The sequence below is a fragment of the Dipteris shenzhenensis genome, chromosome 21 (genome assembly GCF_047967505.1).
Source record: "Dipteris shenzhenensis isolate YYH24624 ecotype China chromosome 21, Dip_SZ_1.0, whole genome shotgun sequence".
Lineage (NCBI taxonomy): Eukaryota > Viridiplantae > Streptophyta > Polypodiopsida > Gleicheniales > Dipteridaceae > Dipteris > Dipteris shenzhenensis.
Window position 1 is genome coordinate 12391134 of NC_141616.1, and position 26742 is coordinate 12417875.

The 26742-nt window shown below is 44.9% G+C and overlaps 1 protein-coding gene across 1 annotated transcript; it reads left to right on the forward strand.

Moving 5' to 3' along the window:
* Positions 1–23630: 23630 nt before the first annotated feature.
* On the forward strand, positions 23631–25527 carry LOC147888498 (heat stress transcription factor B-1-like). The gene is made up of 3 exons (XM_087393014.1): positions 23631–23729; positions 23833–24089; positions 24192–25527. Exons 1-3 carry the CDS (start codon positions 23666–23668, stop codon positions 25056–25058), a joined length of 1188 nt encoding a protein of 395 aa, XP_087249140.1. The 5' UTR covers positions 23631–23665; the 3' UTR covers positions 25059–25527.
* Positions 25528–26742: the final 1215 nt, after the last annotated feature.

A 26742-nucleotide genomic window follows, 5' to 3' on the forward strand; every position in this document is an offset into this window, starting at 1 on the left:
ACAGGGTCGTTTATGTTTGAGCAGTGCCAAAATGTTAAAAAATGTCAAAATCAGACCTCAAAAGGTCAAAAAACAGCCACTGGACTGCTCCAAGACAAGTTTTGGGCGACCAACTGACGAGGAATGTCTGTCAATGCAAAGGGAGAACTAGGAACTGATGCGGGAGTGAGCTGAACTCACAAACGAGGACCAGGAGCAATCACTAGGACACCGGAGTACTTGATGGCGAGGAACCATGGCGAGGCTAAGGGAAGGGAGGCTCTACCTTAGAGGAGAGGGGAGCTTCCATTTACGGGCTTCTCTCATCCTCTAGATAGAGCAAGAAGAAGGGGAAGAGAGGAAGGGAGGCTCTGATACCATATGAAGGAACATGGTGGAGAAAAAGAGAGAGAGAGTAGACTAGGAAGAGAGGAAGTGATACTCAAAGAGAGACATAATGAAATGGAAATGAAATGACTATCGCAATGAACCAAAATGAAAGTACTCACATGTAGACCAAAGAGCAAGAAGAAGGGGAAGGGAGGAAGGGAGGCTCTGATAGAGCAAGAAGAAGGGGAAGGGAGGAAGGGAGGCTCTGATAGAGCAAGAAGAAGGGAGGCTGTAGATAGAGCAAGAAGAAGGGGAAGGGAGGAAGGGAGGCTCTGATACCATATGAAGGAACATGGTGGAGAAAGAGAGAGAGAGAGTAGACTAGGAAGAGAGGGAGTGATACTCAAAGAGAGACATAATGAAATGGAAATGAAATGACTATCGCAATGAACCAAAATGAAAGTACTCACATGTAGACCAAAGAGCTTGTAGCTTGATACTTGATTGATCTGACACTGGACAAGTACAACTCTTATATAAGAGCGCACACACACATATGAACACCTATGCATATGGGATAACTCCAATATGACACGTGGCATCCATAGGACTCACTAGACTATAAAACACCTACTAGACACCTGGGACACTCTTTTTTTTTTTTTTTCAAGAAAGAGACTTCTATTAAGTAAGAGAAAAAACCCGCGAGAGCAAGCTCAAAGCGGAATACATCATGAAATCATGAGGATAAATAAAACCCCCTCAGAGTGAAAACAACCAAGGCTAAGGATGAAAGTGCCACCTCAACCCTGTAGGAGTCTCAGAGAAGAAAGGAGAATCCTCCCATTCCCTGAAGAAAGAGGGAGTCTCCCTGCATACTCGTCCATACGGCCATCAAAGTATGTACGGTGTCCGAGATACTAGCCAATGTGTGCGAGGGATGAACCTGAGTACCCTCCAAAGCCTCTGTGCATCTGGCTCTCCAGATATGCCAGGATGCTATGCTCACTAGAATCTCCCAAGAAGTATCCACATAGGCATGTACAGCTGTAAAAGGAAGGTGTGGTACCACATCCAACGAACAGGACTCAATCTGATGACGTCGAACCGAAATGTCCTGAGAGGAGTCAAATCTCTCATCAAATACCTGAGGCCCTGTAAGAGAAAGCCAAGCCACTGAGCCCCATGTCATAAAGAATGGGGAGTGGGCAAAGTGATTGAAAATCCTGGCTACCCCCATCCAAATCATCCTTGCCTCATGGTGGGCTTCATGGAGCATGGATCTCTTTCACAGTGGTACCTGCCGGCGCTTCTCCTCGCCCTTGGCTCATGGAGGGTGTGGCTCTATGGAGGTGTCCCAATTAAGTTTTTGTAGTGGGACCCTCGGGAATGGGAATGGATAGATGAAGGGCACCAAGAGAAGGGCATCCCCTTCTTTCGTTACATGGTCAGTAATGCCAGGAAATTCCAGCTCAGCTGTAGGGGTTGGAGGCCCACCAGAGCTCATCATTGGGAGAACTTTTAGATTCCTACTGACTTGCAAAAATTTTTTTGACAGAGACTCTGGAAATCCCACCGGAATAGAAAAATCACTCTCTTCTTTTGGCTTTCTATTCATGGTAAGATAGCAGTAAACCATTGGAGGTCTAGGTTCCCTTCTTGCCCTCGCTGCCTTTCTGCTTTGGAGGCAATACAGCACTGCCTTTGGGATTGCAGACAGGCGAGAATCATATGGAAGGGATTGCAAGACTTTTCAGCACTTTTGTTCGCCTACCTTTCTATATGACTTGGGGATCAGTGGCTTGGCTTACTCTTTCAGGGCCCCAAGTATTTTTTGAGAGACTTGATTCCTCTTGGGCTCTTCATATCCGATGACACCTTGTGGAGTCATGCTCTCTAGAGAGGATGTTTTGGCCACTCTTTTCAGGGCTGCTCACTCCTCGGTCACCTCTCCATGGGAGATCCTAGCTAGCATTGCAGCATGGCACATTTAGAGAGCCAGATGCACTGAGGCTTTGGAGGGTTCTCAGGTTCACCCTTCTCAGATATTGGCCAGTACTTGGACAGATATGATACACACTATGATGGCCATTTGGGTGACCATGTAGGGATCATCTCGAGCAGCCTCCTCCAGGAGAGTTACTTTTCTCAGAGATTGGAGAGACTCTCCCTTCTTTGCTGAGACTTCTACAGGGTTGAGATGGCATTTTCAGCCTTAGCCTTGGTTTCTTTCTACCTCATTCCTCTAAGGTGTTTTTTATTACATGCTTAGCATGGTGTATTTCCGCACAGAGCTTGCTCTAGCGGGTTTCTTTCTTACTTAATAGAAGTCTCTTTTTTGGAAAAAAAAAAATCATCCTCGCCTATCTGCAATCCCATAAGCAATGCTGAATAGTCTCCGAAGTAGAGAGGCAATGAAGGCAAGTAGGGTCGGCTCCGAATTTGGATCTCCAAAGGTTCACTGCAATCCCACCATGGATAGAGAGCCAAAAGAAGAGAGTGATCTTTCTATTCCTGTGGGATTTCCAGAGTCTCCTCCAGAAGTATCTCTGCAGATCCTCCAGAAGTATCTCTGCAGATTCGCAGTGATATCAAATGTCTCCCAATGAAGAACTCTGGAAGGTCTCCAACCTCTACTACTGAGCTGAAATCTCCTGGCATTACTAACCGTGTAACAAAAGAAGGGGATGCTCTTCTCTCGATGCCCTGCGTCAATCGACTCCCAGTCTCCAAGGTCCCACTGTAAATACTTGATGGGAACTCCCCCGTAGAGCCAAAGCCTCCAAGACCCGATGGAGAGTAGCCGGGGGTCTGGGTCGAGGAACCACTCTGAATCTGATTCTTGCACCAAAAGACCTACAACCCTGATAGGCTGAAAAGCAGACTCAAGCAAGATGTCCTCTGTGGACCTGAGCAATCTGCCACCATCCTCCACACTAAAATCTAAAGCATCCTCATGTGCATCTCGAAAGACCAAAAATTGAAGCGGAACATCGCCTCTTGTAAAAGTACCTACCCAAGTGGAGCAATTGAGTAGCATATCATCTGTGTCTACCCAATCCTTTGGAAGGGCTGCCTCAATCTGCAAGATCCTCCCTGCACTCCCTTTGAGATGTCCTGTCAACTGAGATTTGGTCTCCTCTGGAAGCTTGCGAAAAGCTTTCCAAGACCCCAAAGATGGATGCAGGTCCCCTCTCCCACCTGGACCACTGCATGTAGAGTGAGGCACCAAGTGGTTTGCCATGATCATCTAAAATACTGTCATTCCACATGATGGGTTGCCTATCAATCTCTTTACGAGAGGAAGGAGGAATCCTCCGAAGAGTGCTTCTGAAATTGGCCCAAGCTTTCAGAATGGCAACCATGAGAGGGGACGAAGGTGATCTGAGGTGTGCTGTGGTGAAGATCCACCCAATACTGCTCATCCAGTCTCCTCCTGAAGAAGGTGTGCACCTTTGTATGCTGCTAATAAGAAAGGCCTTCCACGGTTCCTGCCCTGGCATAAGTCCCCGCACCACCATCCTGCATAGTAAAGCTCTGCACTGTAAATATGGATCAATAATATTGAGACCCCCTTCCTGTGTAGGGAGAATGAGGGTCTCCCAAGACACCCTGGCTAAGGCATCTGCTGTGCCATCAAGCCCACTCCAAAGAAAATTTTTGATCGGTCTCCCGAGCTGAGTGATGCAGTCCCTAGAATGGCACCAACATGAACAAACAAACTAGGCTGTGGCCAAGAGAACCTGGTTGACCACCACAACTCTAGAGGCAAGATCCAGCTTGGTTGAGCTCCAAAAAAGGAGCTTCCTCTTGATGCTCTCCAACACGGGAGCAAACTACTGCATGGAAGAAATATCCAAGCTGACCTGGCAGCCCAAATACCTGACAGGCACACCCTTATGAACTCAAGTGAATCCTATGTCAAGCCCCCAAACTAGAGTGTCCTCATCACTGATCCAAAAGCCATTGGATCTATGCCAATTTATTTGCACCCCCGCCGCCAAGCAAAATAAATCCAATGCTATCCTGAAAGAAGTGAGCATCTGTGGAGTGGCATCCAAGTAAACTGCTGTGTCATCTGCCAACTCACTGTCATGTAGCTCCTCTTCCCTTTTGATGGGAAGTCTCAGCCCAAAGATCAGCTTGAGATCTAACATAGATACTCATAGCTTCGGCCACGAACAAAAAAAGAAGAGCAAGGGGGCATCCTTGACGGACTGATCTGGAAATCTGAAATCTCTCACCCCTTACCTCACCAATAAGTACCTGGCTGTGGGCTGATCTGTACAAAGAGGAAACACCTCTGATCCAAGCATCAGTAAAGCCAAAACGTAGAAGGGTGCCCTCCAAAAAACCCCAAGCTACTTTGTCATAAGCTTTCTCAAAATCCAAAAGTAGAATGGCTAGATTCTGGCCGCTCTCTGCATGGCCTACTCTGAAGCTTCCTAGAAAGAGAAAATGTTATCAAAGATGCTTCTGCCATGCACAAATCCCGTTTGAGTGTCATGAATAAGATATGGGAGAAGGGGCTGTAATTGGAGGCTGATTGCCTTGGCCAGAATCTTGTAACAAGTCCCCAGAAGTGTGATAGGCCTCCACTGGGACACTAGATTTCTGCAGCCTCCTTTCGGGATAAGGTGCATGAGACCCTATGTAAGCGACCCGGGCATCTCGCCAGAGTCCCAAATGCCTTGCAGGGCTGAAGTAATGTAGTCTCCAATCATATCCCAAAATGCAATGAAAAAAGAGGGTGTAAGGCCATCCGAACCTGGGCACTTGCCCTTGTGAAGGGCTGAAAGTGCAGTGCTGAACTCTGTTTTGGTGAAAGGTGCATCAAGCAAAACATGCATATCCGGTTTCACCAACAAAGGGATGCTCTGCCAAATAACCTGTCTAGCATCCTCTCTATCGTGTGTCTCAGGACCAGCAGTAAGAAGGGTGGCATAAAAATCTAAAGCTATGTGCAAGACATCATCAGGATCTGTCTATAAAATCCCATGTGAGTCAATAAGCTGGGATACACTCTCTCTACTATGTCTAGGGCCAAGAGTAGAGAAAAAGTGTTTATTGACTCTTCCACCCATCTGAATCCAGAAGGACTCTCGTGCATGAAAGGCATACTCTGCTCTCTGATCAAGCAATATTTGCTGATGAGCCCTTGCTGCAGCAAGGCGCTCCTAAATCCAAGCATCTGAAGGCCATTTCTACTCTTCCCTTTGCAAAGCTGCCAACTGCTAGCGAACACCAATCTCACTCTGAGAATATCTCATCTTCTAGTACAAGCAACTGAGAGGTAGAAGTCGCTAACACCAGAAAGGGCAGCAACTACATGTGATGGAAAAGGCTGCCCACCCTGGACATGAGAGACCCATATCTGCAGGGCTGCCTCTTTGAGGTCCTCCTCTGTGTACAAGGCATCTGGAATCCTGATGCTGGAAGACCGGCCTCTCAAGTGAGGCTCTGAGATAGCCAGCACAACAGGAAAGTGGTATGAAGTGGAAACCCCAGCAGCAATGCATACCGATCCACCTCTGTCTAGTGCCCAATCATCTACATAGAATCTGTCAATGCGTGCATGAATAGGCATCTGCTGCCTCTTGTTCAACCAAGAGAACAGGAGGGACTGTGGCTGAATAAGAAAGGCATCGTCCAACCAAGTATCTCTGCCACAGAAGTGAAAAAGGAAGGCATCCCAAGCTGCTCTCTCCAAAGAGTGAAGTCTTCCTTCTCTACCCCCTTTTTTGTCTGACGGTAACTCAACCATGTTAAAGTCACCTCCAATCACCCATGAATCCACAATGGGGGCCCAGGAGAGCAAATCCTTCCACTTAAAGACACGTTCCCCTCTAATGTTGGAGGCATACATGTTAAGGAAACCAACCTTACGCGCTCCAATCAAGAGAATAATCCACTGAGCTCTAGAGGGAATAATGACTCTATGTCCAACAACTAAGGGAGAACCGACTGCGAAACTGAAATAGAAGTGCCCCCCTGGTGCCCAAGGCAGGCGACCAAAAAGTATGGCTAGAAAGCAACTTGCCTGACTTGGCACAATCTCTAGAATCTAGTTTGTGCTCCTGAATAAATAAGATATCAATGGAACCCCCAATAACACCTGGATGAAGTTGATCCCGGATCAAACTGTCTACGGTGGCGATGTGGGACGCCACCTAGGCCCTATATGTTCCAACTAATAATCCTCATTGATGGGAGGATGTAGAGTGGAACACCTTACTTGACCTAGTGGCAGAAACAAGAAGACCTCCTGCTCGAGGAGCAAGGAATGGAACCAAGTGGCGGAAAATCAATAGGGGAAAGAACCCTGCCACCTGAAGTAGAAGCCCTATCAACAGGAAACCCAATCACTGGCTCACCAAAACTAGAGAGTACAAACTCAGGATCCCTTCTGAGGGAAGAGGATCGATAGTGTAAACCATCCCCTTCCCCCTATCCAAGGGAGGAAGTGAGGATTGCTCTCGATCTTGTGTCTGCCCAGTTGCGGAGACCTCTATTGCCTCAAGGAGAGTGTTTGGCACCGCTGGTTCTAGGGGAGAAGTTGCAACCGAGGAGGAGGTCGAAGCTTTAGCGTCTCGGACTGTGCGAGGTGAGACTGGATGGACAGTCCGAGGTGAAGTAGAGTCCACTAGTGTACCCTCGTGAACTGAAGGAGGGATCTGCACACAAACTGGAACCCATTGGAATGCATCGGGTGCCCCTGAGGTAGAAGGTTGCGAGGCTACTGAGGTAGAAGGTGGTGGTACCAAAGGAGCGCTCAGTGGAGGAGCACTCTGGCGAGTAGAAGCTAAACCACCATCTTGAGGAGGACCGCCATGTGGAGGTCGAGGAGCAGGTGATGGACCTGTACCACCCCTCTGTCGAGGCCGAGGAGCAGGTGCTAGACCTGTACCACCACCATCTTGAGGAGGACCGCCATGCGGAGGTCAAGGAGCAGGTGCTGGACCTGTACCACCCCCCTATCGATGCCGAGGAGCAAGTGCTGGACCTGTACCACCCCCTGTCGAGGCCGTGGGGTGGTAGTTGTATCAGAGGGCTTCTTGGGGCGTTTCTTCTTCCTGGGGCAAACAATCCCTGGTAAAGTGTCCAATGGTCCTGCATATCCTGCCTACCTGTAATCTCTACTCTCTAGCGAAAAAAGGAACCATCCGGGCACTGGATCATAACATGGTCCATCGTGAGGTTAGGATCCTTACAGAGGACCCTAACTCTAGGTACCCCATCAGCCTTGGTTGCCTCCGCTGCAGTCAATGGCAACCCAGGGAGGGGTGGGATCTCAGCAACTACGCCAAAATGCTCCCCAATAATAGAAAGAAGTCGATGGTAAACCTAGGGAAGCTCGGGAAATCTGATGAATGGCGAAAATATTTCCTTATCTACCTCCACTGGGTTGAAACCAATATCAAAGTCGTCAAAGAAGATCTTCATGTGTCCCAGGTATAAAAACTCAGCTTTGAGAACAGTGCTCGCAGCCTCTGGAGTGTCAAAAATAACCTGGAAAAAACCTCATCCCAGAAGACGAACATCTAACAATCGTGGAGTGAGGTCTGGGGAGAGAGTTGCAAGCATCCAGTCTCCGGCTTGGGATCTGGAAGGGTGAGACCTGAAGATGCATGCTAGCAACGTGGTAGAGCATTCAATCTCTACGTCCTTGAGCTGCTACAACTCGTCTTTAGAAAAAGTAATAGTTTTCATGACCGGTGGAGGTGGTGTAGGATTGGCTGACGGAATATCCATCGTGCCAATCGAGGTGAGGAGACCGACTCTGACATTTTTGGGGCTCCTTTCACTCCAAAAAACACTGCGGGAGAATGGAGAGGGGGGAGACAGGAAGGAGGAATAAAGGCGAGGGTAGGGAGTGGGGTAGAAGGAGAGCTGAGGCAGAAGCGGGGGGAGGGAGCAGGATAGGGGGAGGAGGAGGCCAGGGGAAGGGTAGAGGAGGGGGAGAGGGGAGCAGGGTAGAGGGAGCGGGGGAGAGATAGAGGCGGGGGCAAGGGTAGAGGCGGGGGTGGGGGAGCGGGGTAGAGGGAGCGGGGGAGTAGGGAAGAGGGAGAGGGGGAGCAGGGAAGAAGAGGAGCGGGCTGAGAGGGATAGAGGGAGCGGGGTAGAGGGAGTGAGGGAGCAGGGCAGGGAGGAGTGGGCTGAGAGGGGAGGGGGCGGCGAGTTCAGAGGGAGAGGAGGGGGAGGGGGCAGCGGGCTGAGAGGTGAGGGGGTGGGCTGAGAGTCCAACAGTTTTCACTCTTTCTTAGATTCCTCGGCCTCCCTCAGGTGTACCATCGACTCTTATCTTCCATTGGAGCTGCTTTCGGGGTACTGCTAGTGTCTGAGTCGGTTATGCCATCCTCGATGTCAATGGCTACTGCATGAGCAGCACGCATGAGCAGCACTGAATGTTTTATAGTTGCTTATCTTTTTCATATCCTTTCGGATTTTATTTCTGAGTCCTGCCATGAACCATGCTGTGAGGTACTTTGCATCTGGGCATGGGTTACATTTGGCGATTTATCTTTTCATCTTACCCAGGTACGTGCATACATCTTCTCGACGGCCTTGTTCGAGCTTGCTGAGTTGGAGAGTGGGATCATCTTGTAGTTTTCCATTTGAAAGCGTCATTTGAATTCTGTTTGAAGAAGGTCCCATGTGGCGCGCTCTTCCACGAGAAGGTCTAGGTACCATTCAGATGCTTCATCAATTAAGGCCATGGGAAACCAAGCCACCTTGGTTTCATGGGATTGATCGCCACTTGTTTGACATGCGGCATCAAAATGCTGGAGGAATCGAGTTGGATCTCCCCTACCATTATATTTGGGAAGTTCCAGCTTTTCCAAGGGACGTCTGCCTTGATTGTTTTTTTTCTTCGATTAAGAAATTGTCAGCCTCTGCATCAAGGTCGATATCCCCATTATTGTCACGATGGTGTGCAGCCATGTTGGCGCATGGAGGAGTTAAAGGGAGTGATTAAATGTCAGGGGGGATTCAGGGTAGAGGATTGGCAGGGGCGGTGGTTGCAACGGAGTTGTATGTGGATGTGGCGAGCGTTGGAGTTGGAGGCGTTAGTCGGAACATAGTTGCATACAGATTGGGCAAGATTTGCCAAGGGTGTCTGTGCCACAAGTGCGGGGTTGGATGAAGTTGTGTGGGGAGGGTTACAGTGGTGGTAGTTTGTGTAGGGGCTGTCATGTTAATAATGTGCCTAAAATTGTCCTACGTGTGTAGGAAAATGTGCCGGTGCAGACGGACCGTTAATTGAAGGTCACGGTGTGAAGATATGAACGAATTTGTGCGAAATAAGGCCCACACGAGGGCGCAAATGAGCGAATGCGCGGGATGCCGAAATGGTGTGCAATGGGCTAGAAAAATACCTCGTAACGTGGTGTTTTTGTGTGTGAAATCTGGGTTTCAGTTTGGATCCCAAACGGATGAGTTAGGAGGGGTTAAAGAAGGGGTAAAAGTTGCTTTTTTTTTTTGGGGGGGGGGCTTGGTCTTAAGGTTTGGTGTGAAGGGGCTCTAAGTCCAACTAATGGGTTGGAACCAAGTGACTCTAGTTAGGTTAACTAACCTAGATTCTCCCAATTACTGTAACTGGAAGGTTAACCTAACTAAGTTGACTAACTATAGTTAGTTCTTGACTAAAGGTTAGTTAGACTAACCGAACTATAAGTAACAAACTGAGGTTAAACTAACCTAACCTAACCAAGGTTAAGGAAACCAACTAACCTAATCTAACCTAGGTTAACTAAACTAACCTAGGTTAATCTAACCTAACTTAGGTAAGACTAACCTAATCGGGTAATCTAAATAAGGTGCTCCCCAAGGGTATAGGGTACAAACTCCTCCTCTAACTCAAACTCTCCCATATCTGCCAGAACTGCAAAAGAATTCCTGAATGATGCTCTTGGCACAAGTGTGCGGAGGATTCCTGTGCATGAAGGAGTAGAAGCGATAATTCCCTTGCCTATGTCCAGAGGTAAAGAAGTACCAACAAGGGAGAAAGGGGACTGCTGATGGAGCTCGGCCAAAAAAGTAGCATTAGCCTTGAGTAAGGCACGGCTTTCAGCAACGACTTGCTCCGTAGGAGAAAGCTCCTTCACATGAAAATCTGAAGGGACAAAAGCAACCTCATTAGCAAAAGGAACTAGGACAGGAATATCTCATGCTTGTAAGGGAGGGTCCATGGCGCCATCAGTAGCCTCTTGAAGTGTAACTCGCTCAAAAACTCTGATTGGCACCCAACGGGGGACGACTGGAACAGGACGACATGTCAAACCTTTTTTGATGGAGAAAAGTTGGATATTTTATCTTGGACATTAATATAATATAATACATATTTAATATATTATATTATACTTATATAATATATATACACAATTATATTAGACACCTAGGCATCATGACATTGTAGGGATCATGATTTTATCAAAGCGCTTGATGACCAAGACTGATTTTACCTTTCACATGTGTGAGGAATCTGAATTTGTGCCGTTGTGAATGCGTGCATGTGCACACACACACACACACAAATCTCTCTCTCTCTCTCTCTCTCTCTCTCTCTCTCTCTCTCTCTCTCTCTCTTTGATTTAGCCTTTAAAATTCAAGGGAATATTACTGGATTGAATTATACAAGTCCCTTAAAAATATACAATTATCCAGATTGCATCAACAACAACATTTCCTATATGATTTGATCATACAAATTTGAACATTCTCTCTCTCTCTCTCTCTCTCTCTCTCTCTCTCTCTCTCTCTCTCTCTCTCACACGCACACACACACACACACCTAAATTATAAAATTTGCCCCACTGTCTCTTCTTAAGCACAATTTATTAATACACATACACACATGCACACATACCCCGTACCCCATACCTAGGCCCCTACCTTACTCCCTAAACCCCTTCATGTTTCTAAATATTTTTTATTCTTTTAGATATTGTCCCCCCTTGGCCCCCTAATCTTTTATTATTGTTATGCTACTAACTCCCCTTCTCTCTTGCGTACGAGATCCTGTTATTTGTTGTGCACAGACGTATTATTTTCTTACACAAACCTCCACACACTTCTTCCCTAAAACTCATTTACATATGACCCTTAACTTCATTTAAAATACTCTAACCCCCCTCCATGGGAATGCAATTCTACCCATTCCTGTTTAATTACATATCCCAGCCCATAGTGACCTGATCAACTAGAAACGGGTCCCATCCAAAACCCCTTGAGATGCCCCACCTCCCTCTAGACTGCATAGCAGAGGGTGGGTTTACAAAAGACCCATTCGTGATCAAATGCCCGATGTCACTATGAAGTCACTATAACTCGCAAAACCCCACAAATAGTCATAAAATAAAAAACCACGTGACATTTCCCCCCCAACTATGGAGTATGCAACGTGTTATCACCTGATGCATCAACTCAAATTTCCAACATAGGTCCATCAAGAGCTCATCAAGAGACTTAGGGCCCCCACATGCATACTGCCCACAAGAAAAGATACAAACATCAAGATCTAAATAGAAGCACTGCCATATAAGGCTTCAATCAATGTCCCACAACACAGCCAACCAGAAAGATTCCTTTGCTCAAACTCAGTATCAAGATCACCACAAACCTGTGAATCACTCATACCAACATTGTCATGCATAACATCAACACATGAAAGTCACTTTCCTACCAAGTTAGTACATAGCTCCTTTGATCACACGAGGCATCACACTTGCACCACGAGGCTAGCTCATCTCCACATAAGCCATAGCCTTTGAGGTCACCTCCACACACATGGATCCTTGGGGCTCACCCAACTCATGAAATTAATCTTAAGACCCCTCAACATGCTGAGAACATGCTTCGCTACCTCATCCCCATAAGTTGCAATACTCTCAACCAAATCACTTGAATCATCAACACAATCTAGAAGCATGTAAGCATACCCCCCATTTGAAGAATGCTCATAGAAAATACCTGAAAGACACCCACCTTTTGCCACATCACCACATTGGCCGCTATGCATCATGTATTCACTAAAAGCATCACTCTCACACACATCCTTCGTCAAAGCATCAACAAGGGTTGCAACAAATTTGGCCACACCTACAAAGAGAGTAGGCCACCATAATCCATCTTGTAGTACCTTCCGGACTATGATGTCTTGTGTGAAATGCCCTTCTGCAATGCTCGAGTAGGCTTCTTCCAACACCTCGACAAATTTTCTCTCACACACATAGTGGCACATTATGCTATCCTTATCCATTCGGTATAATTGGCCGGCTATTAATTAATAAGGTACTACATCCTGGATAAGTTTTCAGGCTGTGTCCTGCGGAGGCCTATTGGCCAAAAATGACCAACCTCCTAAGCCCATTATGGTATTAAGTCTACAAGGAATAGTGGGGTGTCTGGGAGGTTATCGTGAACACCAATTGTGTGGGCTCTCCATTGGGAATCCAGGACAAGTGGTCCACCATAAAGTGGGTGCGTCCCTTGCAAATTGCAATGGTGAAATCAAACTCTAATAGTATGAGCATCCACCACATGATACTTTTGGCCATGCATGTGATATTTATAGCCATGCCAAGATTGCAAGAATACAATCGCATTTGCCAACAAGTAGTGGCAAAATTTCTTAACCATGTAAACCATCGTGAGGCCTTCGCACACCCTATTGCAAACTTTGAAGCATAAATATGCACATGGAATATTAGATTCTAGTCTGGTGCTCACAAGATAGGGGAGGAACCCTGGACGAGTTTGAGAGTCTCATAGGAGGTTTGCCAGGCCTTTGTCTAGTTGAATACGATCAACAACTTATATAGGGGGTGAGCAACCTTGGCATAGCTATAAATAAACCTTCTATATTAGTCTACATGCCCAATGAATCACTGCACACCCTTCATGTTTGTAGGGGTGGTAGCTCCAAGATGAGCTTGATTTTGTTGTAATCCATGGAAATCCCATTTTTGGATAGAACGTGGCCTAAGATTACCCCATGTTTAACCTAAAACTAGCACTTAAGAGGATTCAGAGAAATCCTATAGAGGTGATAGCACTCGAAGACTAATCTAAGGTATTTGAGGTGGTCATCCCATGCGGAATGTACGCATAGGTCATCCAGGAATACCTCGAGGAAATCCCTCAAATATTCCTTGAAGGCCGTGATCATCAACCTTTGGAATGTGGTGGGAGCATTATTTATCCCGAAGAGCATCACCCTGGAAGCATAGACTTCCCATTCCAGTGAATGCTGTCTTATGCTGATCCACTGGTGCTATAAATACCTGGTTGTACTTGGAGAATCCATCTAGGAAGCTATAAGATTCCTTTCTTGCAACCCTCTTTGACACATGCACCATGAAGGGTAGTGGATTGTCATCCTTATGCATGGCAGCATTGACCTTTTTTACATCAATGCATATTCTAATTTTGTCATTACTTTTCAACATAATGACTATGGGGGATACCCACTCCATATGTTTGATCTCATAGGTGAATCTTGTGTCGATAAGCTTTTGTATCTTTTCTCTCACAATTGTCACGCATTCAGAATTGATGGGATAAGGTCTTTGCCTGACCGGTCTAATATCATCCATCATTAGGACTGTATGTTGAATGACCTCGGGAGGCACACCCTTGATATCCATATACTTCCAAGTGAAGAACTCTTCATATTCTCAGAGAAGGGCAATCCAAAGGAGGGCAATAAAGGCCTCTTCTTGGCTGATTGTGAGGTCGTCGGCTATGTAGACTGATTTAGTGCTTCTTCCTTAGATGCAAGGTCTACGTCCTTAACCTTAGCCAGCAGACCATCGTAACTGTAGTGGTTCCCCTCCTTGTTGCCAGCTCTATTGGCTTGCTCAAGAAGTATTTTATGGTCTTGGACCATGTAGGCCTTAAAGTGCTTGGCGACTTCACATAGACCAACTTCCAATTTCTTCGTCTTTCTCCAAGCATTTTGGTTTGGGTTGCTTTTCATGTGGAGGAGTCTTTTTGTTTTTGGACCTAGAGAGCTTGTCCTCAAGTGGGGGTTAGCTTCTGATGAGGTCTTTGGCTTTTGTGGGGGAACCTCTTCTGCCTTCAAAGATCCTAATGGAGCCTTTATCCTGTCTAACCTAGCTCCCCAATTGGAGGAGAACTCGTTGTGTGCCATTATAGCACTGACATACCTCAGCCAATGGAAGTTAGTCTTAACCTTCCTTAGGTTTTTATTAATATGTTAATCATCTTCAAGGGGACTATGGCCCCTGACACCTTGGAGTCATAAGACACCATCTGTGTTCTTGTCTTTTTGAGCGAGTCTATGGTCGCAAGGATGTGTGTCCAATTATGGGAGAACTCACGTTCTGACAGTGGAGCATACCAATGTTCATCCCACTCCTCTCTTGCATCCTTCTTGTTATAGGCTTGAAACACATTTAGGAAGGTAGTTCGGTGGGTAGTGTCGGACTCCGTTGCTGCAAATAGGTTATCAAACATGGGGTGGGCCTTCCAGCTTTGAGGATCGGCCCTCATGATCTGCTTGTCCTTGCACATATATATTTGGTTTGAGGACCAGTCATGGATCAGTGATGATGCATGCGCATGAAGGGTCTTCCTAGTATAATGTCGTAACCATCCGATTGGTCATGGAAATCCATAACCATGAACCATACATGGTAGGTGAGCCCAAAATTCTTGATCTTAATATCGTTCAACACTTCTATCGATTGGGCTATCACTTCAACAACCAGCTTGACCACAAGATTGGTGCTCTCCACAATCGGGCCATCCCCACTTAGCCTAGCACTGTTTGGTGACTATGATCACCCTTGCTCCTCCACCTAGGATTGTGTGGCACCCTTGTTCTGGTAGGTGATCGGGAGTACAACATTGGCATTGTCACTTTCAAATTACTGGCCTAGCTTATTGACTAGTATCTTGAGAAGATTTGGCTCCATTGCGGGGGCTTCTACTATTTCAGGGGGCACCTCATTGGGGGCGACCATCTGTCCATTCATCCAGTCCAAGAGATCTCTCCAAAGGATGGGGTTACCTCTTAACAAAGTAGCTGGGACATATGATCCTTTTCTACAGCCTGATCCCATGTGGGTTCCTCCTTAAAATTTTTTGTGCCTTAGGAGAGAACGTCCCACTAAGGAGCCACCTGATCCTTCCTCCTCCACCTTTTTCAGTATGGGAGACTAGGATTTAGGGCTCTATTAAGGGCTTGATAATTCAGGTGGATCACATCTGTGCCCTTGTTGGTCTTGAGCCACTACTCAAATCTCCTTTGACAACCCTGTACCAGTTGCTGTTCCTTAGTGAGGCATTGTTTTTTGATGATGGGGTCGGAATATCCAACCCTGACCCTTAGGGTTGGGTTTTTCTTGTAAGTTGGCACCTCCCTTATATTTTCCCTACCTTTAGGCAACTGGTTGGTTGGATTTTGAGCCAATGGGGTGTACCTAGAAGATGATGAAGTGGATACGGTATTTGTGTCCTCATCGAACCCGTTCTAAATAGTCACTCTACCTAATCCTCTCCCTACTTTAACTGCACCCTTATTTTTCATATCCTTGGATTGAGTTGTACCTGTTTTATCTCTCTTGGCCTGCTTATGAAATTCATTGCTTAGAGCTTTGGCTTGGGCCCTTGTTATAACATTTAAGGACACCTAAGAGAATTGTCCCCTTTTGATACTCAAGTTAATGCTGGTCTTAGAGTCTTTAGTTGTTTTATGGGTCCTACGCATTGGAAAATCTTTGTAATGATGGTCCACCTGGCAGACAGAGAATAATGGCACACTTGTATTGGGGGTGATTGTTGCAGGCAAGGGTAGATCATCTTTATAAGGGTAGTTGAAGAGACATGGCAGTAGGAGAATGCCAAGTTAACTAGGAATAGAATGGAAATATGGAAAGCATAATGGCAAAATGGAAAGCAAATGAAAGAACAAGTGCTAGGCAATGATAACCAAAATACTCACATGATATAAAGCTTGATGTTGACTGATGTGTCTGATTCAAGACAAGTACAACACTATATAGTGTGACACTAGACTCTAGAAAGCCATAGTGTATATGGAATAACTCCCAATATGACATGTGGCATGTCTAGGACTCACTAGACTATAAAACACCCCCTAGACACCTAGTACACTCATTTTTGACTCACTTTGGCTTCATATTCCAACACCCCCCCATAAAGGCAAGGTGAGATACTATTGGAATGGAACCAAGAACAGAACATGACAATGACGGTCATCAAAACTGTGCATGCCGGTCTAGAACTAAACATGGTTCCCACATAATCTTAGAGGCACATGGCTCAGAGGCTAGTGAGCATAACATAGAAATCTCATCTAATATGGCTCAGAGGCTCATCATGCATGGATGCATGACCAACTTAAAGGCCTAGGAGACCAATGCACCAACATTCTGGAACTCTCAAGCTAGGCCTGATAAACAAATATACCTATCAAAGCCAATACATATGGCTCCCACACTACATCCCCCCTTGGCTTCATAACAGGACATGTTAGGAAGCCACACATCAAAAAAATAGGAAAACCAATACATCTTTTTAGGAGGACTCTCCAAGGCAGAGGACCTTTATACTCAATGAAAACCAAACACTCAATACATATCATTTTAGGGGGACTACCCAAGGCAGAGGACCCCAAAATACATCAAGCTATAGGAATAATAAAAACAAATCTCTTAGGAGTAAGAGATGCCCTCCAAGTAGCTAATGCACATGTGTGCACATCCCTTCAAGTTGATGACGATGTCAATGAAGCACTAGGCATGGATGCCCCAAAATATGTGTTGATGAAGTCCATGGGGTAGCTACATGGAGCACTCACATGGTGACTCTCAAAATGGATGAGTGAGGGTCACCGATGTCAAGATAGATGCCGGAGGTGTCACAAACACTTTGAGAAGCCAATCAATGTGTAGTACCTCAGGCAAAGTATGCAGAATGAAGATGGCAATAGAGGCAATCTATGGTGGAATCAAGTGCAGATTTTGGTGTGGATTTTGAGGGAAAGAGCAGTAGGAGTAGACAGAATCAGATGGCACAACAGTCAAGGCTATAAGCAGTTACAAATGAGGGCAGGGGTGGCTGCAAGTGGCACTGCAATCGAGGGCAAGAGCAGCTACTGTTGGGCATGCATTTTGAGGCTGTTTGGTACAGATAGTTGAGCTAGTTGTATGGGCAGCAGAGCAAGCTATATGGACAGTATGATAGAAGTGTATGGGCAGTCTGGTACAACAATCAGCAAGCTTGTTGTACCTCCATTAGGCCTATTGTACGGTGCACCAGTCTGTACAGTCCGTACAACTGATTTGCAGCTGATGCTGGGGCTAAAGGAGTGGCCTGAGGCATAGGTAGGAGGAGAGGAGCTCAAGGTGGGGAGGCAAAGGAAGAAGAGGGAGTGCTTAAGGAAGAAGAGGAGGAGAGGCTAGCCCTCCAAGTGGAAGAGAGGACCTTCCAATGAGGAGGGAAGGCAACTTCATGGCTACTCTCTTACCTCAACCTCTTGGAGGTGGCTTTGATACCATATGAAGAGACATGGTAGTAGGAGAATGCCAAGCTAACTAGGAACCTAATGGAAATATGGAAAGCATAATGGCAAAATGCAAAGCAAATGAAAGAACACTTGCTAAGCAATGATAACCAAAATACTCACATGATATAAAGCTTGATGTTGACTAATGTGTCTAACTCAAAACCGAGCTACTCAAATTCCTTCTCCTCATATGGGGGGCTTACAAGTAGAGTTAGCTAGTTCCCGCGTAGTTACATGAGAGTGGAGCATTGATATCTAACAGTTTGGAGATGATGGCTTTCCATGTATGAGTGAGGTATATGGGATCTTTATGAGGGGTGGTGGTGTACAGTCTGTGAGGATCTATAGTTTGTTATGGGAATGGAAGTACAGTTTGTGAATATGCCTCTCTCTCCTTCCTTCACCCTTGCTTGCATCTCGAGCACGAAACACATGCAACATGTTTATAATTAATTCTCATGCAGTGGTAAATTATGATACTATTATCATTGATGTTCTTATTTCCACTCCCAGTAGTAACTTCAATTCCATGTGGTATATATACCAGTGTTTCTTGATTCCCTAATTGGATTTAGAGGTTATGTAATTGGATTTCGATACTATGTTGGAATGGTGGAAGATGCAACATTGGAAGTATAACTCATAACTTAACAAATTGTTTTGTTTCCCTTTTTCCATTTTCCCCTAGTTTATCTTTTGACTGCACTAGGCCTTAGAGCATGGCAAAAACTTTTCATTTCCATTTAATAGTCATGCAAATTTTTTGCAAACTCCCATTCTAGGCTGATAGACTTATGTTTTTCACTCCCAATTTTTTTTGCTCTCCTTTGTGATGCTCGAGAAGACTCAACAAAGGCTCTAGCTAGATGTTGACTAAAACTCTCATGAGCATTATGCATGAAGCATGTTGAGCCTACTTGTCATTGTGGAGCTTCATTTTGACTTGCATAAGCATTGATAGCTCCAATTATAGGCTCATCAACCACATCGTGCAAAGTGTGAATGAGTGGGCCTTGTAAGTTTTTAGCTACATTTGTAATATCTTGACTCGTACTTGAACCTCATTCTCTTGTTGTGCTTCTAGTTTCCACTACCTACACATCTATTTCTTGTCTCCATACTTATACCTTTTCAATGAAAAACCCCAAAAGTAGAGACATGTGTCAATCCAATCTCTCTAGAGACGATTGACACCTCACACAAATATACCAGGCAAGTTGCACCAATATTCCAATCCAAAAAGCTAGGCAAAATAACCTCTACAAAATCTCAACACCTCGCATAATCTACATCATTCACTGGGTTACAGGTGTGTGGTAGACCCTTAATATGCTAGATATTGGGGCAGTCATCCACTTTCACAACCATAATGAACACAACTCTCCCTCACCCTAACCCTCATTCTCTCATGTTGTGGTCCGCCTTACCCTAGCATGCTAGATGTAGAAGCAATGGACTACAATCATGCTGAATGAAGAGCACTTGCAGCTCTCGCTAGCTTTTTGTAAGCAAAAAGCTAGTAGGAAACTAGCCAATTTTACTATACTATGAATGTATTAGGGGTAATAGCTTACATATTGCGGAGGGTAATACTCCAAAAGCTTGTCACTATGTAGACTATTGCCAACACTCGTCCTATTATTACCATCCGTATTATTAAAAGTATTGGTGGTATATTTATGTATTTTATTAGTGAAATTTTCAAGTTACCAACGTGATGATATTATTTTCATGTTATTCTGGATTGAAAATGTCCATGTGAATGATGCATTAATGCAGACATGCAAATGTCAACAAAATCCTTGGATCGACGTGTATCTATGATCTTGCTAGATCTTAGTGGGTATGGTCTTGCTAAGTTATTGCTAGATCTAAGTCTATCTATGATCTTTATTTGAGTGCACATATTGGAGTGAAGCTTGTGAGTTAAAGAGGATCTGTGGGCCATTGCTTTGTGGGTAGTAAGGTGGTGTTTCCATAACCCTATTGTCCAAACATGGGTTCTTAACGTGAGTATATTTGTGTGGGTGGTGGTAAGTCGCAAGCAATGTCTTCGATGGTGATTGAGCTAGACAAGTTAAGATTTTGGGGATAGGTATGCCAACTAATTTCTTGACACCTATATTTAGGGTCCATCCATTTTATTTTCAAGACATATGTGGAAACTCGAGTGTGCATTGAGACTTTTTTGGCGGTAGGATGACATGACAACCCACAATAGACCACTTGACCATCTAAGTTGACTTTATACAATTGGTATGGATTTGACATATTATGATTTTAGCTTTGCAAAATAATTTTTGGTGCAAGGATTGTCACTAGGATCAAGATGTTATGAAATGTAGCAACCTTAAGAGAGGGGCTTTGCTAAATATTGAGTAGGCAACTCAAAACAAATGTATGTCATGACATGCAATTGTTACAGCATTGTCGTAAGTTCGAGCAGCCTTTTTAGTAGCATTGAAGCTACCGTGCCAGCGGCGGGTTTTCTTCTAGGAGTCAGTGGCGGCAATGTGACCCAAGGGGTGTTTACGGATGTCACGAAAGTGGGCATCTTTGGGGCTAAGGGGGTGGAGGGGTGGTAGAGGCGGTGGTTGTCTAAGGCTTGGATCAAGGAGAGCATGAACAATTGCCTTCTTTGGCAGAGATACATGAGAAAATCAAAAAGCAATACTTTATATCTTAAAGCTCAAGGCAATCCTTTAAAATAGGAAAAATATAGAGCATGATTCATATGGATGGTGAACCTCTAGAATAGTGACAAGTGGCCTCATGAGGGTTGAGAAAAAAAAAACTTCAAGATGCAATTTCCTAGGTCAAAAATTTCAAGGTTTCTTTCATGATAGAGGTTGTTGACATTGTTGCTCACAAAACTCATGAAATACCATTTAAAGCAGCATCCACCCAAAACAAAAATTTCAACAGTAGTTCAACCATTTGGTAACTGTGTGAATATTTGGTTAGGCATTGTTCCATTCACCATGGAGGAGTGTGGAAAGGCTTGGAGGACACTTTTGAAGGCTTGGCAAATGGTGAGTGTGCGAGATTGTGAGCCATTTTTCAAACTTAATAAGGCAACTCTAGGCCTACACAAGCTGTCAAACACATGGATGCCACATCAATTCAACCTTAGTGATAGCAATAGGCAAGGCATGATTGCTCCAGGTGGAGGGTTGAGAGTGACCCCCCATTACCTAAGTTGTGATGAGGCTTCCTAATTTGACGGAATAGACCAAGAGATCGAAAGTGATGCAACACGAATGAAGGAGTAGGTAGAGGCCATGGGGAGGCTTTTATGTTAGATAGAAGTGATGTTCGGCGTCACTTTATCTGAGGTAAAGGTTGATTCATGGCCTCTACCTCCTATCAAAGTTGATGGGGCAAGGAGGGATTTTTAATGAAAGTTCACCATGATGTCATGGGCGACTGCCAAAGTTTTCTACACATGTTAAGGTGTATGGGAAAGAATCGTGCTTATGGCGACATATCAACTACCTTGAAATGCCCACCATTTTCTTGGATATAGAGGTGGTTGATCAAGCGGTTAGGATCAATCCTCCAAGTGCCACGGATGTAAGATGGCGAGCATTGCTTCCTGATTTTCAAGATGAAATTCTCTTTGACGTATGTAAGATGGCAGGCATTGCTTCGTGATTTCCAAGATGAAATTCTATTTTACTTCCTACTACTATTGATCTAGATGAAGCAAGGATATATCTCGAGACGTGCAGATAGGATGGGCACCCTTTCTAGAGCATGTGCAAGATACACGACCTGATCATTTAGAGTGCGCTCTTGCTCTACCTTGGCAAAAATGTTGAGAAATACCAACGCCATGAAATTTCAATGCCCAAAACTAGCATTTGCACACTTTGCTAGAGATGAGAAAAAGCCCTCTCTAGCTTAACAGCATGGCATTGTGCAAGTTGGTACTGCTGTCTATCAATCATCTCTCTAATTATTGAAGAGGTTGTCATCCTTTCTCTGAGTATTGAACCAGTTGTCAAATCACTAGTGGGCAAGAGACTATGGTGGAAACATCTTGCTAGGTTTGGCTGCTCACTACCAAGGGGCCTAGAAAAAATGCCAAGGTAGCCATGAGCGAGAACGCGCTCTTGGGGTATTTACAAACTTGAGCACTACTGACAGCACCCAATGATCATGGATGGGCAAGATTGCCCATCCATGTCTAGCCCATGGCCCAAATACATTCAATGCACCATCAGTAGGCATGGGCGACTTTAGTCTAAATAGGGTCTATTTCCACGTGCGCACTTGGTGCGAGAGCGGGTAGCTTGTCTCGTCAATTCACGCATGAGGTGGTGGCAGTGGCCGTTGAGTGCATCGGTGCTCGAATGAGTCGTATGGCTTTCATAAGGTTCATTCTGCCATCCGAGTGTCCAAAGCATTAATTATGATGTGCAGCCAATTGGAGGCTTTGAGCCTTTTTGGAGTCTATCTCCACAGCAAAACAACCCTACCTACATTGCCTCCCATGAGGTCCAAACGGCTTGATGTTCTTCAAACCGCACTCTTGCCATCGAGGGCACACGTGGAAATCGAGGGGGATGAGAGGTTTCTGATTACAATGAGTCAAGGTTGGAGTCCACCAAATCTCTACCTTTACTTCTCTAAGTTGTAAAGGTTTTTTTTTAACGGTAGGCAGCCGAGAGAGCTAGCATGTAAGAAGCGGATAACAACGGTTGGCGTGTGATCGTCAGCTTTCATGATATCACTCATGCTAAGGTTCCTGTGCCTTAATCTAGTGGACATGTGCATAAATGATCTAAGCTCTATAGGGGTAAGTCTCTTGGGTGGTTAGTCAACTGAGTTGGCGTGGGCCCCGTTGTAACTTAGGCATATTAAAATGTGAAATATTTGGCCCTTTCATCATGTTTCTTTGGTACTCTGGACAGGTCAAAATTCGGAGAGCTAGCCCCAAACTACTTTCTCACCTTGATGGTTCTAGTGTGTTGCTACAAAGCTAGACCAAAGAAAGTATTGGCAATTGCTCGTGGTGATTTTACCTGTAGTATTGACATTCAAGTAATATGCTAGTATCTCATCAATTCGCGAGACTTATTCTCGGCACTATGTTCTTGGCGTTTATATTCTCAACGCACAGGGAAGGGCCCGTTCCCTTGGATTATAACTCTTTGGGGAAGGAAACGCGCCACCTCCCCGCCCACACTATGTGTGGTTATAATAATTATATATTATATATTATCATACAAATATTTTTAATTTTCTATCCATTCGTTTTCAATCTGAATTCTTACAACATTCCTCTCTTTTGATGCATGTTCTCAATGCGAGGGAGCAAGGAAATCCAACCTGGATGCAAGATCAAAAGATATCGACACCTTTGTTCATATGATTATAGTCCATGTGACAATATTGTTTATACTGCAATGAGGATCACTTATGAGCTCTAGTGAGCGTCGTCTTATTCATGTATTTATTGGCCTTCAACTACCAAAACGCACAAACAATATTGCTAAGTCAATAATAAATCACCACCCCTGACATTTGCAGGGAGGTTCGGGTCCTAATGGATCCTGTGTCGTGTCTCATGTCCACTTTTTTACTCAAAAATTTTTCCCTTAAAAATTTCATAAAATGTTAGGATTGATATTCAATTTAGAGCTAGTAGTGAGGATGAAAAGGCTACCTACCCCAACCAAGTTTGTTTAATGAGAACAAAGTCTCATGTCCCTATCTTGTGTGCCTCTCTCTTTCTTATTACTCTCTTGTTTCTTTTCTCTTTCTCTTTCTCGCAAGCCTACAAAACCCTCGGAAGAAATGCGTACAACTCTTCGTCTCAAATGCGCAAACTCTTCTCCTCCATCGACCACTCCTCAAGTTGGTAAGATCCTCGTTTCAATTCCATCCATTCTCTCAGCGAAATCCTGTTTTGCTGCTCGCCACAATCACTTCCTCTTCGATAATTCCGTTTTTGCCCCGAAAAGCTTCGTCTTCAGCCCCCGCTATGGCTTCCCAGCTTGGAGAGGATGCTCCTGCCAGCTCTCAGAGACCCGGCCCCGCTCCTTTCCTCCTCAAGACCTTCAAAATCGTCGACGACCCCTCCTCAGACAGCGTTATCTCCTGGAACTCCGATGGTAGCGCGTTCGTCGTCTGGCGGCCTGCTGAATTCGCTCGAGACCTCCTGCCCAATTACTTCAAGCACAACAATTTCTCGAGCTTCGTCCGCCAACTGAACACTTACGTGAGTACTCCAACGGGTTTTTTGACTGTTTTTGCTTAGCTTTCTCGAATTTCCCTTTGTTTCTTTCTTTGCAGGCATTCACCGGACGGTGCGTATTTGCAGGGGTTCCGGAAGATCGTTCAGGATCGATGGGAATTCGCGAACGACTTCTTCAGAAAGGATCAGAAGCATCTCTTGTCTGATATTCATAGGCGAAAGAATGCCGGAAGTCAGCTGCCGTCCAAACGCACCTCATCCCCTTGCAATTCCACAGAGGATCAAGATGTATCTTCTGAATCGTCTCCTGGTTCTTCCTCTAAAGGTCCTGCCACCGGCACGCACAACTCCGACGAAATGGAGAGACTAAAGAAAGAGAATGCAGTCCTTGTGTGCGAGCTGTCTTCTTTGCGCAAAATATGCAGTGATCTACTTTTGTACATTCAAAACAACGTCCAGGTTCAAGAGCAGCAAGACTTGCACAGCGCAGAGGGATTGATACAATTTATTCAAGCCGCATCACAAAGTCGTCTGGTAGAGGGAATGTCCTTTGGGGAAGGTGTTTCGGAAGGAGCAGAAAAGCATAGCACTACCCCAGGGGACAGAATAACACGGCCTTATTTTGAGCCGAAGTCGTCACTTGGTTCCCCTGCAAGCTCAGAGACGAGGCCGTCAACTTCTTCCGCGTCAAAGAAATCGTCGTTTCCTTCCTCGCCACCATCGACGATAACGGAGTCGACACGGAAAGGCTCGTTGCTGAACCTGTCAAATGCGTCGTTTCTGGTGGCTGAAAGGGAAAAGAAATTGCAATCTAAATCTGGGTTGCGGATGTCAATGACGGGAGGGACGAAAGAGGAAAAGACGTTGAGGGGAAGCAGCAGGGGGAGTCCGCCGAGGTTATTCGGAGTTACGTTGCAAGGAGAGGGCAAGAAAAGGGCGAGGGTAATGTTGGAAGGAGGTGAAGGAATGGCCGAAGCTCCAACTGATTCATGATCAATCACAAATCCGATCAGTGGCACTGATGCAGGATTGTGCAGCTCATCTTCTTCGTCGTCTCTCTCACTCTCTGTGAGATCTCTCTTTTACGCACAGTAGTTTGTAGATCCAGCTCCATATGTACATATGAATTACAGCGAGTATGCCACCCGCGGATCATCAGCAAGGTGCAATTGCCACTTCCTGTTGGTTCCAGAGATTTTCTGTAATCCGAGAGTCGATGGGCGCAAATCTGGGGAACGGAATCAGACAATGTCTGCAAAGTGCCGTTGCAAAGAGCTGTGCTTAGGAATTGTTTAACAATGGCGTTTCCAGTTAAAGTACTGCGATGGTGAAAAATTGTTGGGTGTGTTTGCAGATAAGATGTTGAATTGCTGTGACAAACAACGAGCAGAAATCGTTGAATTATCACGTCAAGAAAGCAAACGCATTGGTTGATTGTAGAGAATGTAACACATTTGTTGAGTGTTGAGCAGCAAAATCTGTTGAAAAATCGATCTCGATGATTGTTGTTGTTTGATGTATTGTTTGATTTAATTAATTGATTGTTTGTTTTATTGTTTGTAGACGATTTCTTTGGAAAATTCCTGAGTAGCATCTAGACGTTTCTAGAAGATCTCTTTGGAAAATTCCGGTTGTCTTCCCTTTCTGGAACCTTCTAATTTCAACAACCGCATGCTTTTTTCGAACGCCCCAGTTTTATTATTATTATTATTATAAATTAACTTTATTTTTCCCACGCGCCCACTTTTCTCTTCTTTTTTCCCGCTTTTTTCTTTTCTGAATTGTGCGGATTGCCTCTTTCCCATCGCCCAAGGGGTCGTGTCAATTGTCGCTTCCATATTTTCCTCGTTCAATTCACAACAATCAACACGGGTAACATGATGCATTCATTCACCAGCCCTCCCTTCCAAACTACACTCCTAAAGACTCGCCACAAACATTTACGTGCTCTCGCCTCTACACTAAATACCGAAAACCGATTTCACAACCAAGCGCATGGCTCTGTGGGTTGAACAAGAGGTGTGCGTGTGTGTGTGTGTGTTCGAATTTCACTTAAAAAAAAGAGTGTGTGTGTGTTCGATCACATGCGCCAAAGCAATCCTATGCAGCCCTTCAATAAGAGTATGATTGAAATAATGCTTTTTAATTTAAATAAAAAAGGTCAAAAATATTTAAGTGCTTTAACTAAATAAAATCTCCCACATGATTTTGGCTTTCAAAATGAAACGTCACTAAGACCTTCCCCCGACGACAAGCCAAAAGCAAGGTGGCAAACACACTCTAGCTAGGCTTTAATGATAGGACAAGTAGTTGAGGTAGTAGAACATATTCATACTTTGATGCCCAAAGAGAAAACAAGGTGGCAAAACCATTGTAGTATAAGTAGTTGGGAAACCTTTAATACCCACTATCAACAAAATGCAAAATTAAAAACTAATGTACTTTCCAATATGGTGAGCTTGACCAAAGACAAGAAACCTACCCTTGACCCAAATTAGCTTTAAAAATCCAACACTTTACATAGACCCTTAGCAAGGCGATGAAGTCAAGATGTTGCCTATGTCAACAAAAGCTCAAATTTTCTAAGGTAGCCAAGGTAAAGGGAATGGTGCGGAATCAATATGACATACTTAATCATGGATCTCTCTCTCTCTCTCTCTCTCTCTCCCTCTCCCCC